The following is an 18,216-nucleotide window of genomic DNA, read 5'->3' as shown; positions in this document are numbered from 1 at the left end:
AACATCACTAGTTTCCATGTTACAGCTAAGCAATCTGCCGTGCTACTCTCTTTTTTCAAAAATATTTAATTATATATATAAAGAGAAAATCCATTCTACGCGCGTGTAGCTACTCTCATATGTATATTTCTTGACGGCCCGTCAATAAAATCTGCGTATATGGCCGCGCGTGCCTATACACAAACTAGTGGTAGTCAAGTAACGGCCGGTTCTGTCTTTTTTCCATTTGACTCTACAGATTTTTTGGTATCATGACACCTAACTAATGGCTGAGCTGGGCCACAATGAAAATAAAAAGGTCGTGGGTAGGCTAAGTTAATTATTCAATACCGAATATAATCTTGTATCCTTTTTTGAAGAATCTTGTATCTTATTTTGAACATAAGAAGGCCATACATGCGAGGTCCAGTCTGTGTTGAGCATCAGTGATTGCCCATAATCATAGCCGTCTGCATCATCGCGTCCGAGGGACTCCGTAAACCAATAGATGAAGAGAATTATATGTATTTTGTTTAGAAATATGTGTTGATGGTACCACGGCACTCATCGCTATTGAAGGGCAGAATGTAAACATCTTGCTACTTAGGAGTACACAACATCAGAGAACATTGCAAATGTAATAAAAATTAGTGGTACCTATCGGGGTGCCTGTGTGGTGATGATTTACCAATCTCAATATACGCCTACCGAGTCACGGTACTCATAGGGATGTGGGTGAATGCATATATTTATAGGGATGATTGCACATGTGTGTTTATGAGTGTATATGTTTATATTGTGTTTAAAAAATTAGCATACCACACATTATTGCTGGAAATTTCTGAATTCCTGCAAATGTGTTTTCAGGTTCACACATTCCAAAAACACTCCCCATATTTATTGACCCACACTGCAGGGAGCTTTCGTCTGCGGCCGTTAGTACCGGCTGTCTTTTAGCTAGTACTAACGCACACATTTAGTACCGGCTCTACAGCACAGTGCCCACGGGGGCCATTTAGTACCGGCTGTATCCACCAGCCGCTAAAGTGCGCCACAGAAGCCGGGTGTAACGGCTGGATCCCCTGGCGCTCCAGCCGGTACTAAGTGGAGAGATCTAGTACCGCTTTGAGCCACCAGCCGATACTAATCCACCGTCTATTTATCAGCATTCACATTCTTCCTCCCTGAGCCCGAGCCAACCATTTGACCGAGCTCGAGCTTCTTCTCCATGGCATTTTAGAGAGGAGGTGCTACCCGTTTTTCTCAATATTTGTGGGGATTTCACTCGTCCAACTGCTCAAAAGGTTAGCAACTTCATCCTATCTTCTTTGATAGTCTTTATGCTTCGTTTCATGCTTTATAGTTAGAGAAATTTGTGATTTTTGGAAAGAGTGAGAATGAGCATGATTTTTTTATTTATACATTCATTTGAGATATATAGAAGCGATGATTTGAATTTGAGAGAAGGTTTACTGGATAGTTGGCATGTGGCAAATTTAGAGTCAAGATCACCAATGCCACCAACCAGCATGGGTCCATCATCACCACCCGCACAAAGGGGCCCTAGCATGGATCTGCCGCCACCGTCTCCACAAAGGGATCCTAGCATGGATCCGCCACCAATCGCTCAAAGGGACCCCAGTATGAGTCCACAGCCTAAGCAAAGGAAGAACCCACCTAAGAAGGCTTTGCCCCCGCCCCCTCCTAAGGCGAAGAAGAACCCAACTAAAAAGAAAGAGAAGCCTCCACCTCCGAAGTTAGCATACGAAAAGACTGGTGAGGAATTGGGTGAGCAAGTGAGCAAGGAGGTTCGAGATCACTTCGCGCCAAGGAAGCCTAAGCCGAAGGGACCTGTGGATCCAGCCGGGCAGAAGTTCTTTATAGGCATATGCCAGCTAAGGGAGAAAGAAAGACTATCGGACTACGATCGCTCAATCATAAAATCTTATTAGAAGAAGGGTACTCATCGGTCCACCATTCCCCAGCTTGGAGAACAATCCCAACAATCGATACCTCCGCTCCAAGTGCTTTCAAAAGAGGATGTAGCTACGGCTGACTTTGCACTAGAAACGAAACTTACAAAAGCTCAACTCCGAGGGAAGGATCATATCCCAATTCAACCAGAGGCATACAGAAAACAATTTGTATTGAGAGAACCTTGTATTGAGAGAACCTCTTATGTGGCCTGAGTTCGTGAAGATGCTACCAACGAGAATGCATGAGTTGCATGAATAGTACATGAGGGCCTCTGCAGATGGAGATGTAATATTCGCAGCTTAGGTTAAAGATAGCCATTTACATCGGGGGCTAACTGACATATGGATCGTGTTTGTGAGTCTTTTGTTTCTATACCATCAAGACGCCCTAGACAAGTCCCTTATCAGTGCGTTTGTTATGTAAGTATTTCATCTTATTTCTATATTCTACTACTTCTGCGCTTTCGCATCCCCTCTTTTGTTTTGTATCATGTAGGATGAAGGTGCAAGAATACCGAAGAAAGGGGTACTATAACATCAGCTTCATGGACCCGGATGTTATAAACGAGAATAGTGTAATGAAATGGCCAAATCGGAACGAGAACAATATATTTAGTGCCATGGATAAGCAACGTACTTGTACATTTATTCTGTTGCCGTACAACTTCAAACGAGACATTCAACTCTTTTTTCATTCCTTAAATTTGATAATAAGTATATTTAATTTTTCATCTGTATATGTGTATCAACAAATAACACTGGATCCTGCTCTCTATCGAGATTGATCGAGCCAAAGTTGTGGTGTTCAACTCTGAGGAAATCAATAACAGAATATCAAAACCTCACAGACATCCTCCAAAGGGCATGGGCTCGCTTCATCAAAAGGCACATAGGAGTCACAGATAAGCGGTGTGATCTTGATATCAAACTTGATTTTCCAATATAAATACAATTCACACATCTAGTGTCTTTTCTTTTAACATCATGAATATTTCATAACCCATCTATATACAGTGTTTGAGATAGAAGCAAGAAAACAACTTATATGGATACTACGTATGCGAGTTCATCCACGACTTTACCAGTGAAAAGAAAATGACGCAAACATAATTCGATGTATGTAAAAATTAATAACAATTTTTGCATTTAATTCCGTACATATATTGATTTAAAATAATGATGTTTCCACGTGACAAATTTAGAAAATGAAAGAAGACCTCATCGAATCGGAAAAAGTCAGGGCAGTTTAAGAAGCTATGTGGATTCCTACTGGATGAGATCATAAATCCCAACGGAGAATTTTATGCCGATCATATGGTAAGCGTGGGTCAACATTATAAAAATAGGAACGATGATGATGACTTGTAATATTTGAAGTACTTGTAAGGAAACAAGGAAATAACTTATGTAGCTACTCGTAATATTTGCCGGAATGCACCATTTAGTACCAGGCAATACACACGGTACTAAATGCATGCCAATTTAGTACCGACCAGTCTGTACCGGACGGAGAACTAGTACTGACCGGGGGTTCCCGCCGGTACTACTGCTAAGGTTAGCAATGCCACCAATGTTCTCGAAAGTAATTGGGCTATAATTTATTTGATATATATGTGTATATGGCATAATACAACATGTACAACAATATCATATATGGCATAATACAACATGTACAACAATATCATACCAAAACAAAGTTAATACCAAAGGGATAACATGAAACCGTGCATAAAGCAAGCGAGCTACCGTAATTCTTTTATGCAAATTCACCGGGTAATATTGTTGAAGTATAATGCTTGTTTATAACTTCTAGTGCCATCCACCACCTCCACCACCATAATATCCAGCTCCAGAATAACCGCCCCTACCACCATCGCCGCCGCCATATCCACCACCATAACCGCCACCGCTTCCATATCCACCGCCGCTGCCGCCGCCATACCCGCCGCCGCCACCACCACCACCATATCCACCGCTAAACCCAGGGTAACCATACCCGCCGCCGTACCAACCACGTCCAGGTACGTAGCCACCATAGCCACCGCCAGACCCTCCACCATATCCACCACCATACCCACCGCCGTAATATCCATGAGCCCCCTTCTCATCATTGAGCTTGGCCTCACTATTAAGCTTCATGTTCTTTCCCTCAGATTCTGCATAGAATATACTTACTTTTTAGCTACCACTATTCATAATATACATTACTAGAACATCAAAGATGGATCCAACAAAAAATGCTAAAAAGTCAATATATTTATATAGGGATATCTTCTACAAACTTATCACCCTTGTCCATAAACGATAAATGTTAATTTTCTATTTCAAACATATCTCCTTCCTTCTAGTTTTTCAATTTTGGGTGAAATTTAGGTTGTGACCAGTTTTGCCCGAATGTGTTATAGATCTCACAGTAGATACAAACCATTAGCCTCGACGAAGTGATTTCTAGCAGCAGCCACATCCTTGGTGACGAGGAGGAGGGAAGCCAGGAGGACGCCAAACAGAAGCAGAGACTTGGAAGCCATCTCTGCCCTTCAAGATGAGCGCTTGATGAGTGAGATTTGGATGAGAGTGCAGCACCGCTACGATGCCCTACATATAGCAGCGGCGCCACTGCATGTACGCACGCACACGGCTGTGCCTTCCAATGGACTAGTAAATGCATGGGCGGCCACGTGGTTGGACGTCGGGGTTGGGGCAGATCGATCGAGCCTGGTAGCTAGCGTTCCTTGTCCGTGTAGTTCATCGTGCAGCTGGGGTTCAGGCTCAACTAACAAAGTGGTTAGCAGGCAGAGATTAAGATATTGTTCTGTGTTCCTCTCATGGGTCTGCGGCTTTCGCATTGAACATGAATCCTTCAATTCGTGCAGGAATTGATCCGATCATGGCATGCACAACTTAGCACAGAACTGGAATGCTAAAGAAAAAACTAGCCTTGGTGAATTCCTGAATTGTTCATTCCAGAGACTAACAAATTTCAGAAATGATAGAACCACTCGACTTCATTGCTGAATTTTATTAGTCTCTGGAGTTTAGGACCAAGATTTCTGCAACAAGTGATGAATGTACACGGCTAAGAAATCATTCACACGGACTATACCATGAGCCTGAGTTGCTACATTGAAGAATCCTGTTGTCAGACTGTGAACACAGGGGACCAGAGGCACGGTTGCAGGACTTGAATCTTGCGTCTGACGCGGCTGTAAGATTCATCCAATTTACTCAATTAGTTAGGTATGCAGTACTGACACTTCAACGGTCCATCTTTTTTATAATTGAATTGCATGTACACCTAACTAGAGATACCTTACTGAATTAATCTGACAAGCATGCACAACAATATCATATCCACCACTTCATTAGCTGACCTTAATTAGCTCATGCCATCATGCTCTCTCAACCTCCCAGCTCCACATAAATCCACAGGGATGAAGGTCCATACTACTGCACCCAACATAAGGCTGGTTACACTGAAAACAAGAAACACGATGATCAACCTTCTCAAACCCTGACATCCAACCATTCTGTATCAATCACCTCAACGGTCTCATATGTTAGTGTGCAAACCTCCAGCTCGATCAGCTGGCGCATATACACGCGTGCAGCATGTGCCTGCGTGTGGCCAGCGGCTGCTATATAAATAGCACCAGAGACACCGGTGCATTCTCATCATCAAGAGCTTCAGCGTCAGCAATTCATACAAGCATGGCTTTCAAGTCCCCGCTTCTGCTTGGCATTGTCCTGGCCTCCCTGCTTCTCCTCACACAGGATGTAACTGCCGCTACCGATCGGCTCACTGACAAGGCCAAAGGTTTGCACATCTGTCTCAGCTCCTTTAAGATTTGAATGACTTGGTGGGCATATATACATTAATGTATTGCGAATTGGCCTCTGAAAGTTGGATTACAACTTACATGGTGCAGAATCTGATGGGAAGCCTACAGGTGGGGATGGCGCCAACGAAGAGAAGATGGGGCATGGACATGGGTATGGGTATGGTGGTGGTGGTTACAGTGGAGGATACGGCGGCGGCTATGGCGGCTATACACCAGGACATGGTTGGTATGGTGGAGGATACGGATATTACCCTGGACATGGTGGTGGATACGGTGGCGGATACGGTCACCCTGGGCATGGTGGTGGATATGGCCATTACCACGGTCATGGTGGTGAATATGTTAGCAGACATGGAGGATACGGTGGTGGTGGTGGCTCCAGTGGCGGTTGGCACTGAACTTCAAAGCATCGTTACCATTATGTGTGTTTTATGAAATATACATTGTGTGCGTTGTATCCTGATCAATAAACCATCATGAATACTTGCCTGCATGCAGCATATGTCATCTGTTAAAGTGTCTTAATATGTACCTTTCAGTGTTGTTGTAAATGTGTTACCACTCCATAGGTTGTGCCAGCCATCGGCATGCCATCTAGCATCTGTAGTGTTGAGTGTGAAAGTAAAAGAGAGATGAAAGTGATTTTGTTGTATTTCATTGATGGGGAACCACTCCTTTTATTTATACATGCCCAAGGTGCCAAGGGCTGAAGGGACACACCCCTTCATGAATAGTAAGCAACTTAATAATATCATTAATCACTAACTGACTAATTAACTATAGAAATTGATCACTAATTCTAATTTCTTCATGACATTCCCTCTTGATCAATTTGTTCTTGTGGTCTTGGAAATAATGGAATAACTCCGTGAAAACCCTGTGGAAAAAATAAGGAGAAGTATGGATATGTCATAGGAAAAACTTCTTTAAAACCTTTTTGGAAAAATAGGAAAAAAATGTTGATATGACATATATAATTGCTTGATAGCATATTGCCTCATTAAAAATCTATGTATGAGAAAACCTTGATAGGAAGAACTCATTAGGAAAAGAGTGCAATTTAATAATCAAAAGATTATAAACATGTTATATCAAGGGTTTACTCCCCCTAGTACTTGCAAATCTGTAAGTCTTCTCGTACCAATTCCGAAAATATATTTCTAGAATAATGATGTAGGTAAGAACTTTGTGAATAAATCTGCAAGATTATCATATGACTTAATTTGCAAGATTTCTATCTCTCCATTTTTTCCATAGCTCATGAGGATAGAATAATTCCGGAGCAATATGTTTTGTGATATTGCACTTTATATAACCTGCATTCATTTGTGCAATGCAAGCAGAATTATCTTCATAGATAATTGTTGGTTTCGTGATTGAACCAATATCACATGACTGTTGTATGTGATTGATCATTCTGCCAAGCCATACACATTCACGTGAAGCTTTGTATAATGCAATTATTTAGAATGATTAGTGGATATGGCTACTAGAGTTTGTTAGGACGATTTTCAAGATATAGTCGTTCCACCATGTAAGAATACAGTGCCTATCTGAGATCCGGTATTATGGGGATCAGATAGATAGCCAACATCTATATATCCAAGTATTGCTTTATCTTGGTCAAACTGATAGAATAAACCAAGATCTATTGTACCTTAGAGATATCTGAAGATATTCTTAACTCCCATCCAATGATATTTTGTTGCAGTTGTCCTATGTCTAGCTAGTAAGTTTATAGCAAATGTAATATCAGGCCTGATGCAATTTGCGACATATATTAGTGCTCCAATGGCACTTAGATATGGAACTTCAGGTCCCAATAATTCTTCATCTTCATCCCTAGGTCTAAAATGATCCTTATTCATATTGAGATCGAACGACCATAGGTGTCTTTGATGGATATGATATATCCATATTGATTTTGTGAAGATTTTTCTGGATATATGAAGACTGATGTACTAATATCCCTGATGGGAGATGTTCAAGCTAAAAGCCTAAATAGAATTTGGTTTTATTCAAATCTTTCATTTCAAATTCTGTCTTTAGATGGTTGCGTACTTCATCTATATTCCGTGTATTTCCAATGATATTTTGATCATCCCCATACACGGATATGATACAAAATCCACTTAAGGATTTCTTGATGAATACACGTGGGCAATCATCGTTATTGGAAAATATTTCTGTAGAAGGAATTTCTTTAGTCGGTTGTACCACATTCCTCCTGACTGCTTCAAACTATATAATGACTTTTGAAGCTTTACACAATACATGTTGCGAGAATGATTCTTGTTCGGAATATCAAGCCCTTCGAGAACTTTCATATAAATATCTGAATCTAGTGATCCATAAAGATATGCTGTCACTACATCCATGAGATGCATGGATAGACCTTTTTGAGTTGCCAATGATATTAAGTATCGGAATGTTATAGCACTCATACCTGGAGAATATGTTTCATCAAAATGATGCTAGGTCTCTGCGTAAATCCTTGTGCTACAAGCCTCGCTTTATATCTCACCACCTTATTGATTTCATTCCTTTTATGGATGAAAACCCATTTTGAATGGTTCTCTAGAATTAGTATAATTAGTGGAAATTTCATTTCCCAAAGTATTAGAGTCAAGATTTCCCGATGTCCTAACACTTATATTTGTGTGCACATTTGTGTTAGGTATATGATGTATCCGTTGAACATCCATATTGTTTGGATTTTCAATATCCAATTTGTGTCTGGCAAAGTGATATTGATTTGCATTTACCATTTTAGAAGTATCCTTCCTTTGTTTTGCGGATGCTGTTTTGGAGTTTTATCCTTTGTTACCATACTTCTCCCCTCTTATTTTGATTTGGGAGATTTTGAGTAGGAATCTCTACTCTTTTTGTATATTAATAGCTGGATTGTGTGATTTTGTGACACATTTATAGTCAGTAAATGCTTATGGCATGTTATTTGCAATGTTTTGCAAATTGATGATCTTTTAAACTTCACAATCAGATTCTATAGTATGTGGATCATAGGACTAAATACATGAGGCATTCCAATTTATTTCCTAGCATTCGTTATGGTACATATTGTCTCACCCTAATGCCGGGAAATTGTCCTCATCGAAGATGCAATCAGCGTGACGAGCAGTGAATAAGTTCCTTGTAAGAGGCTCGAGGTATTTTATGATTGATGGTGATTTATACCCCACATATATCCCCAATTTTCTATGGGGACCCATTGATGTACGCTGCGGTGGTGAAATCAGTACGTATATAGAGCAACCGAATTTTCGCAGATGGGAAATACTTGGTTGATTCCCACATACTCAGCGGCATTATTCATCCTGATGGATTTTATTAGACTGTCCGAATAATATGCTCTTAATTTGATAATTTGAGCAATGAACCTTGCAAAAGCATGGTTTCTGGTGGATAGTAAACATACATGGGACCATCTTGTTGATGCATCAATAAGTACCATGAAGTACCAAAATAGCCTAGTTAATGGATGAATAGGACCACAAATATCACCTTGAATGCATTCAAGAAATGTTAGTGGTTCAGCCTTTATCTCAAGATAAGAGAGTCTTAAGATTAATTTCCCCATGGCACATGCAGTGCACACAAAATCTGAAGGTTTGAAAACTTTGAAGTATTCATATGATGACCAATTGAATTGCTGATAATTTTTCTCATCATCCCAATTCCAGGATGACCTAGGCGATCATGCCAAGTCTTGAAGATATCAAGATTTTGAAAAATTATCTTATATGCAACATGTTGTACCAGTTTGATGTATGTGAAATACAATCCAGTTGATAGTGAAGGAATTTCTCAAGCATTTGCTTGGCATATCTGTCAATTTTTGTGATGAATAGATATTCATCTTTGTTGTCATTATGGGTTTCTATATGGAAACCATTACGACAGATATCTTTATAACTCAACAGGGTACGAGTTGAATCAGGATACAAAAGTGCATCCTCAATTACTAGTTGAGTACCCATAGGGAGAATTATTATGGCTCTTTCTGAACCAACAATCACGACATCGTGGCCCGCGATAGTCGTGACATTTCCTTTACTCTTAGTGAGAGTTTGGAAATATTTAATTTCCCTGATTATAGTGTTAGTGGTAGCACTATCCACTAAACAAAATTCTTCTTCCATTCGGATTGTCCCCGTAGGATAATCTATAATGATTGAGTCAAAATATATTAATATTAACTCAAAAGATTATATAATACATACTTTATTGATCAATTATCATATGTCTTTACAATACATTGTTGTATGTTTTACAATACCTTTTGACAACAAATATTTACAATACAACATAATATTACATGAATATTGCTAGATAATCAAGTTTTTAGGGGTGATAAAGACTAGTTGATGTCTCCAAATATGTTGTTGGATTGGAATTCCACGAGCATATCATCAGTGTTGAATAAGTCATCCATCTGTGGAGGGATCTTCTCATCATTATTTTCCATAGGAGTATCCTTGGAGCAACTAGTGTTAGTAGGTTGAGTAGTGAAGTGTGCTTCATACTTGTCCCCTTGAACTTGTTTGCCAACAGATTTCTGGTAGAGTTCAACCAAATGCTTAGCAGTGTGGCACTTCTTAGTGATGTGGTTGCAACAACCACACCTTTGACAAACTTGAAAGTTATCATGGTGAAAAAATTTCTTGGAAATCCCTTTGCCTTTTGTGAGAATCCTTATTTTTTTGATAATGATGCTTATTTTTGTTGTTCCATTTTCCCTTGAAATTCTTTTTGAATTTCTTACCACCAAACTTATTTTAAGTGTTCTTACTATTGTAATGAACTTCACGCACAGGTGATGCGCCAACAGGGCACATTTCATGGTTCTTTATTAAGAGTTCATCATGTTTTTCTACCTGGAGTAAGTCGTATATCAAGTCAGAATATTTGGCATAGTTATGGTGGTGGTATTGCTGTTGCAATAACCTATTTGTAGAGAGAAATGTAGACAATGTCTTTTCAATCTTTTCTGCATCATTAACCGGTTGATCACAAAAATGAAGCTTGGAACAAATCTTGTGAATGGCAGAGTTATAGTCTACGACAGATTTGAAACCCATAAGATGAAGTAGAGACCACTCTCATCTTGCTTCGGGTAAAATGATTGCCTTTTGTTGATCATAGCGTTCTTTGAGTGTAACCCAAAATGCTCTAGGATTCTCTTCCATCACATAGTCATTCTTGAGATTTGGGTGAAGATGGTGTCTCAAGAAGTATAATATGGAATATTTGGCTTAATCTAAAATAGGGGCTTATGGATTTGGCTCTTCAATTATATTATTGAAGCCTTTTGCTGTTAGGATGATTTTTACATCCATAGCCCAACTCAGATAGTTTGCTACCATCTGCTGCAAGTTCAACGAAATCTTTGTTAACTAAATGAGCCATTTTCCTACTAAGAGGTCATGTATAGGATTAATTTACTGTGGTAAATTAAATAATATGTGGTATGCAAATTTATGCAAAATAATGAAGTCAAGATGATTCTTGCAACATAATGTAAGATATATTGGATTGAATAGTGTAACTATTTTGTTTGTATTCCTGCGGGAATTAATGACTTAATAGTCATATTTTATACAAATTCCATTGTTGAGAATATTTTGGATATACACATTGTACGTAATCATCATAAGATGTAGACCTCTCAGTAATGGGCAAGTAACTTCCTGCCTAAAAGCATGATCTCAGGGCAAATAAATTCTTAAAGAATTTATTGTAGCCGATGTCTAGATCCCAAATATTCAAATTTATATACCTTAGTTGTAATTTTGCATATTACTACATGATATAGAATATAGATCAAGTGCCATATTTGTAAATATACAAATAAAATAAATAGCACATGAAAATATTGTTCTAAAACAATATTTGCATAACCAGTGTGAGATATGCGGATCACATAATGTATAATTACTGCAGTAATCATAACATCCATATTACATTGGTGCTAACTTCCAAACCTGATGGTCTAGATAGCTATTTACAACATTTATGCAAATTCAAAATAGTTGGAGGACTAAAATAGAACAATCTAGAACCTTCAATATAAAACATGCAGAACATATTCTAGACATGTAAAATAAATAGAAGTCCAGGGGCCATCTTGTAAGAATGTATGGGAAAGAGAGTGGCTCGGCCTAGCGCGGTAGCTTGACTTGCTTCGATCTGCTGCCGGCCCGCTTGGCTGGATTGTGGCAGCCCACGGTTAGGCGCCGCCCTACTAGCGGCGCTTCCTTGCTAGCGGCCCGTGCGGCGGCCGGTTTGGCCTACTTCCGGCCCAACTGAGCCTAGCCCGTATAAAGGACACGGGAACGGTTAGGGTTTGCACCCTCTTCAGCCATCGCCACCTGCCAACCAGCACCGATGACGCCCGCCTCCTTTGCAGCCTCTTGCGCCACCGTCGCCAAATGGCGAGCGCCCCCCACCACCTTCGCGAGCGCTGCCGCCTTGCCTCCTTCTCATGGTGTTGTAACGCCACCTCTTCCACTCCCTTCTATGCCCGCCCCCATGCGCCGATCGTGGACCGGCTGCCGGCATCAATTGCCGAAGGAGAGCCCCAGTGCCTTGGGGCTCCACGTGCCGCGGTGGATGCCAGGCCGGCGGTCAATAACCACCACGCGACCAAAAAGACGGGCAGGCGTGGGCGTTGTGGACGTCGTGGCGTCAATTTCCTCGGATGGCGATGCAGGCGCCATCCCAGGCGCCTCTGTCGCCGCTGATACGGCCATCGCTCAGGGGCCGCCGGAGTTGAAGAATGGGGGCGCACTCCAACGAGCCGCCATTGTACCAATGGTGAAGCTTGGGTGCGCCCCTGCTGCGGCAAACGAGTTGGAGGGGCCGGCCTGAAGGCCAAAGCCGGTGGTGCCAGCCGTCGCTACTGCCGAGGAGATAAGGTCAGAGATGACCCCAATGCCAAATTCAGTGCATCCTGGGCGGTGAGGAGGCTCCTCGGATGGCTCGGTGTTGGAAGATGAGGTGCCGACGGTGGTGATGCTGTTATGGTGTGCTCGGAGGAGCCACTTGTAGTGTTGCTTGAGGCCATTGCAGAGGGTGTCGACGGACCAGGCCGCTGGCCTTGGTTCAATAGTGGTGCTGGAGTTCCTCATCGATACTTGATTTGTTTATCACTTCATTCTGGCTAATTGATTTGAAATAAGGGGTTCTGCATGTTATGAAGAAATTAGAATTAGTGATCAATTTCTATAATTGATTAATCAATTAGTGATTAATGACATCATTAAGTTGCTTAGTATTTACGGAAGGACCAACCCGAAGGGGTGTGTCCCTTCAGCCCTTGGCTCCTTGGGCATGTATAAAAGGAGTGGTCCCCCATCAATGGAATACAACACAAGTCACTTTCATCTCTCTTTTACTTTCACTCTCAACATGTCATCAGCACTTTGGCTCCACTCTACTGAGCGCAAGGCAAGGAACAGAGGCTGGAAGGCCTCTCTCTCTCCCTAGGTGAGAATGGATCCTACACTCTTACGTTTCTTTGCAACCGACGATGGTTTCCTCATCCTCCCGCTTCATGGTCGCCGCCACTGGATAAATGCTAGTCGATGTTGACATCGCATTACCTCACTACTCTAGAAAACACTCCATGAGCACCGGTTGAAAAGAACCTTCAGTACCGGTGACTATCGGTGACTGAGACTAAAAGTCTCGATCTTCGTCACCGGGTAAAACACCCGGTACCCAAGTCCCTCTTTAGTACTGGGTGAAGGTTCCACCCGATACACACACATGTCAAATTTTTCATGCAAAATACGCGTGTGCGGTTGCCGAGATTTGAACCCACGACATTCTGCCTCGCGCGTACCTCCCTTACCATCTCACCTACACAACAGTTACGATTAGGAGGGAGATACTTTTTTTTGAAGTAACCCGTGGAGGACCCTTTAGTACCGGGTGGTAACACCACTCGGTACTAAAAGGTCCACATGGATGCTTTAGTACCGGGTGGTAAGTCAGTGGTAACCCCACCTAGTACTAAAAAGGAGCTTTTACTAAAGGGCTCCATAGGCTTCGGTCCACCTCAAAAATACCGATACGAACTGGACCGCGGGTCTGTACTTTTAGGGTGGACCGATAGACTTTTTTCTAGTATTTTTAGGGTGGATGAATAGTCCTTGCCCATAGTGTGCTAGAGTACTTCATCCTCCTAGAATAAGTTGATTTCTAATTTTGCGCCAAACTACCTTAAGTTTAACCTAGCTTAAAAAAACCTATAACTATGACACCAAATTAATATCATCAGACGATCCATCATGACATATTTTTCATACTGTAATTATTTGGTGTCCTACATATTGGTACTCTTCTCTGTAAATATGATCAAACTTAAGATAGTTTAGCTTAGGATAAAATTAAACTTATTTAGGGATAGACGCACTAGTACAGAATCCCTCATTGGGTTTTGACATTTGTCCCGGCCGGGATTGGGCCCGGGACTAATGTAGGTATTAGCCCTAAGTCCAACGGCTATGGGGACAGGGAGCTCTTTATCTAGGTTGCAGCCACCAACCGGGATTAAAAGTCTATCTTCGGTCCCGGGTCTAACAACTAGGGGGATGGGGAGCTCTTTAGTCCCGGTTGTAGCCACCAATCGGAATTAAAGTCTATCTTTAGTCCCGGTTGGTGGCTCGAATCAAGACTAAAAGTCCAAAACTTTTAGTACCGGTTAGTAACACCAACCCGGACTAAAGAGTCACCAATTTGCCCCGATTGGTGGTACCAACCGGGACTAAAGAGTCTTCCACGGGTTAGTTCAAAAGAAAAGGATTCTAAATAAAGTTATATGTGATGTGTAGGTGGGATGGTAAGGAAGCTATGCGCGAGGTAAGAGATCTCAGGGTTCAAGTTCTGCGGAGCGTAAAAAAAAATTAGCATCAACAATTCTTTAGGTCCGGTTGTGTGACCCTCCGGCCTTTAGTCCAGGATTCAAACCAGGATTATGTAATAGTGACAGGAGGGAAAAAATATACCAACACTTATAGAGAAAGGATGTCCTTAACACACGCACGCGCACGCCCCATTCGCTACATATTCAAGATTCAAGAATACCTTACAATGATAAGGTATTAGTACAGCAGCAGTTAAACCCCATACATAATGAACCAGCAGCAATAATAAGGTATCACTGCTGTTTTATATTTGAAAAGCAATTTGTGTCATAAACTGGCGAAGATAATAGTTGTAGTGTCACTGCCAGTTTGTGTGCTGAACAGACAGTGATCATAGTACCATTATCGTTACGTTTGACACATGTGTTTTGCAATGATCTTTAAAAAAATCCATAGATTTTTTATATTATGATAGATGGAGGCAAATTATATAAAAAATCGTAGCTCTCAATGAGACCCCACAACTTTGCAATTGAAAATTTGTTCATTTGTAGTTACTAGGTGATGGCCCGTGGGATGCTACGAGCAGATACAATTTGAACAAATCAACCATTCTAAAAAACATTATAATAAAAAACAACAAACATAATAGCAACATAAACTAATATGCCTAAGCCACATATTTTAATAGTAAAATATATGTTAAAAATGATGGAAAGAAAGAGTATTTAACGCACTAAATATCTTCACTTAAACTTCTACAATTTTTAAGAACCACCTAGCAGATGCTGCTGTGGATCGAGGCAGAGGGAGCAGGTGAAGGGGAAGGGATGAGCGTTGATTGGGGAGGTAGGAGGAGGAACAGATTGGAGGGAGAGCTGACGCTGATCGGGGAGATAGGCATATGTCACATCTCAAAATTTTAATTTTGGATTGTCAATATCTTTTCAAGTAAACTTATCCGTTTTCCAGATTTTCTATAAAAAAATTCAGATTCTGCTGATTTTAATTTTAAATTTCTAGAGCAAAATCTAATATTTGGAAGTTTTTTGGATCTTTTTCACGAGCTCCAAATATTTTAATTGGGTTCGTGGTGTGCAACTTCATCTCAGGATTTTCGGATGCTTAGGGATGTTTTTCTAAATTTTAAAATAAATTTCGAGTATTTCAAAAAAAAATTCAACGGGGATATCTTTTTTCTGGAATATCTTTTCCCAGGAATTAAAAGAAAATCCCAACCCTTAGTGGATCGGGCCGAGCAGCGAGGCCCACATCGGGCCCGACCCGAGCTGCCACCCGCGGCTTGCTCTCCGCATGCCGACCGACAGGCGGACCCCGCCTGTCGGGTCCACCCTTCGAAGGACCGGGCCGAGCTCGGATTGGAAACACAAGCGCGAGCGGGCATGGGCACGCACATCCAGGTGCAGCCCCTGCGCACCTCCCGTGTCTGCTTAGGGCACCCACAACGGTTATAACATTTACTCTCTACAGCATCTACGTGTACACGCCAACTCAGACACAAACGACAACCCGTCCAAGTCCGTCCAACGATCTTATCTTCAGCGCACACTGCCAATATGTTGTGGGTCCCTGGTGTCAGATTGATCCTTCCCATCTCATCCCAGAAGCATCAATCGTCATCCTACCTCCCTCTCTCCCGCCCGTTCGCACGCGTCCGGCCGGCAACCACGCGCCGCCTCCGCACCGCACTAGCAGCCGCGCCCCACCACCGCTCGCGCCAGTCCCTGCGCCCGCTCGCTGGCCGGCCACTCCGCCCCCGCACCCGGCGCGTGCGCGAGTTCCCTTCCTTAGCTCACGGCTGCTGCGGCCGCGACCGCTCTCTGCTCCGCCCGCTCCTGGGCTCCTGGCTAGCCTCCGCCCCTCCCCTCGCGCACGGTTGCCCACGCGCGGCTGCCCGCTTCCACCCTGCCGCTCGGCGGCGCCGGCGGCGGCAGCCGAGTACCGGTCGAGCCGTCCGTCTGACCACGCCGGAGCCGCTCGCGGCGAGCTCGCCCGTGCCGGATCCCGCGAGGCCAGCTCCGCCTCGCCCATGCTCCGACTCCCCGCTCCGGCGCTTGGCACAGGAAAATGCGTTGGTGGGGCCCGCGGCGTGGAACCGCGTGCTATCGAGAGTCGTTGGCTGTGGCCGCCTGAATCGACGCGTCCCGACACCAATCGAGCAAACGGACACCATCATGAGCATCCTCGCATCGAGCCGAATCCATTCCACTGCTCCTCGCCGTCCGCCGTCCGCCAGAGCGCCGACGCCCACAAACAGCGCCGCCACCGGGCTTCGGCCACGAAATCCGGCCGCCCTCAATGTCCACCGGAGCGAATCCGATGCCGTCACCACCACCAGCGGAATGTGGGGAGGGGAGGGGAGGGGCGGAGGGACGGAAGGAAGCTAAACGAAAGAACGGGTAGTGCGGGTTGGTTTCATTAAAATTTGAGGGTCTTTTTGGAAACTAGGCATGGCGGAACGACACGCACCAAGAAGCATTTGCGATGTGTCAAGTAGGAGAGATACCAATTTGCACTATTCATCCAAAGTTCGGCTAACACGGGTTAAAGGTACAGATGTCGTATTGCCATGAGCAATGAAGAGTGAAGTAAGAGGGTAATATGTGAACGCAAGAGGTTGTGCGGAAAGAGGTTCTCATGACATCAATTGCAACTAAGTCTAGGCGTTCCGGCTACCCGAAATTTTGGGTCGGGCTTTTCGGGCTTTTTAAGATTTCGGGTATCTGCAAACGCTACCCGAAATCGGGTATCTGGGAACACTACCCGAAATTTCGGGTACCCGAAAATTTCGAGTTCGGGTTCGGGTAGCCCGTTCTACCCGAACTTAGTAAACATGTCACAAACTAACATTTAACAACAACAAAATCAGCCATTACTCCATTACATGACTCTCAGACTCTGAATATCAATGTCTCAAAGCAACATTTTACAACAGACAAATGACAAATCAACCATTATTCCATCTCAAGTTTCAAAGACAAATGATAATAACAAGGACGTACATGATAATTAAAGCTACGGCGCCACGGCGGAGGGCAGGGCACGGCCACGGCGGGCGGGCCGGACTCGGAGCCGCGCCGTCGGAGGCTCGGAGCCGCGCCGCGGAGGGAGGAGCGCCGCGGCCCACGGAGGGAGGAGCGCCGCCACCGCCGGAGGGAGGAGCGCCGCCACCGCCGGAGGGGAGAGAGACGGGCGACGGCTAGGGCGCCGCCACTCGGTCGCGAGTCGCGACCTCGCCCTCGCGTTCCTGCTCGCTCGGGATAGCCCGATAGGGGATTGGGGGTTGCCGGGTTGGGCCACTCTCTTGCCGGCTTGCCGCATTCCTCCTTGGGCCGGCCATCTTAAATTCTTAATTGGGCCGAGTAAATTAGTTCGGATAGATCGGGCTATTCGGGTACCGCCCACTGATACCCGAAAAAGCCCGAAATAAGTTCGGGTTTTGGGGTTTGCTACCCGAGCAGGCCCATCGGGTATCGGGTATCGGGCTATTCGGGTTCGGGCTCGGGTAGTTCG

The 18,216-nt window shown here is 43.4% G+C and overlaps 3 protein-coding genes across 3 annotated transcripts; 2 read left to right on the top strand and 1 right to left on the bottom strand.

Annotated features, from left to right (window-relative positions):
- Positions 1 to 1,547: 1,547 nt before the first annotated feature.
- LOC112890509 (anther-specific proline-rich protein APG-like) lies at positions 1,548 to 1,931 on the top strand. Its single transcript, XM_025957391.1, has one exon. It carries the CDS (start codon positions 1,548 to 1,550, stop codon positions 1,929 to 1,931), a length of 384 nt encoding a protein of 127 aa, XP_025813176.1.
- Positions 1,932 to 3,528: 1,597 nt separating this feature from the next.
- LOC112889880 (glycine-rich cell wall structural protein-like) lies at positions 3,529 to 4,541 on the bottom strand. Its single transcript, XM_025956664.1, has 2 exons — positions 4,381 to 4,541; positions 3,529 to 4,111 (listed from the first exon to the last, which is right to left on the bottom strand). The coding sequence occupies exons 1-2, from the start codon at positions 4,481 to 4,483 to the stop codon at positions 3,765 to 3,767; spliced, it is 450 nt and encodes a 149-aa protein (XP_025812449.1). The 5' UTR covers positions 4,484 to 4,541; the 3' UTR covers positions 3,529 to 3,764.
- Positions 4,542 to 5,366: 825 nt separating this feature from the next.
- LOC112889731 (glycine-rich cell wall structural protein-like) lies at positions 5,367 to 6,482 on the top strand. Its single transcript, XM_025956494.1, has 2 exons — positions 5,367 to 5,769; positions 5,882 to 6,482. Exons 1-2 carry the CDS (start codon positions 5,565 to 5,567, stop codon positions 6,190 to 6,192), a joined length of 516 nt encoding a protein of 171 aa, XP_025812279.1. The 5' UTR covers positions 5,367 to 5,564; the 3' UTR covers positions 6,193 to 6,482.
- The last annotated feature ends 11,734 nt before the right edge of the window (positions 6,483 to 18,216 follow it).

This window comes from Panicum hallii, chromosome 4 (genome assembly GCF_002211085.1).
Source record: "Panicum hallii strain FIL2 chromosome 4, PHallii_v3.1, whole genome shotgun sequence".
NCBI classification, from domain to species: Eukaryota; Viridiplantae; Streptophyta; class Magnoliopsida; order Poales; family Poaceae; genus Panicum; species Panicum hallii.
Note: the sequence above shows the minus strand (reverse complement) of the source record. Positions and strands in the feature narration are given on the sequence as shown.

What these genes read in the sequence shown, in the direction of transcription:
- LOC112889731 (XM_025956494.1), top strand. Translation starts at nt 5,565, where the DNA reads ATGTGCCTGCGTGTGGCCAGCGGCTGCTATATAAATAGCACCAGAGAC. An exon ending in GCTCACTGACAAGGCCAAAG is followed by an intron (nt 5,770 to 5,881) that starts GTTTGCACATCT and finishes TACATGGTGCAG; the next exon opens with AATCTGATGGGAAGCCTACA.
- LOC112890509 (XM_025957391.1), top strand. Translation starts at nt 1,548, where the DNA reads ATGGATCTGCCGCCACCGTCTCCACAAAGGGATCCTAGCATGGATCCG.
- LOC112889880 (XM_025956664.1), bottom strand. Translation starts at nt 4,483, where the DNA reads ATGGCTTCCAAGTCTCTGCTTCTGTTTGGCGTCCTCCTGGCTTCCCTC. An exon ending in TCACTTCGTCGAGGCTAATG is followed by an intron (nt 4,112 to 4,380) that starts GTTTGTATCTAC and finishes TATTCTATGCAG; the next exon opens with AATCTGAGGGAAAGAACATG.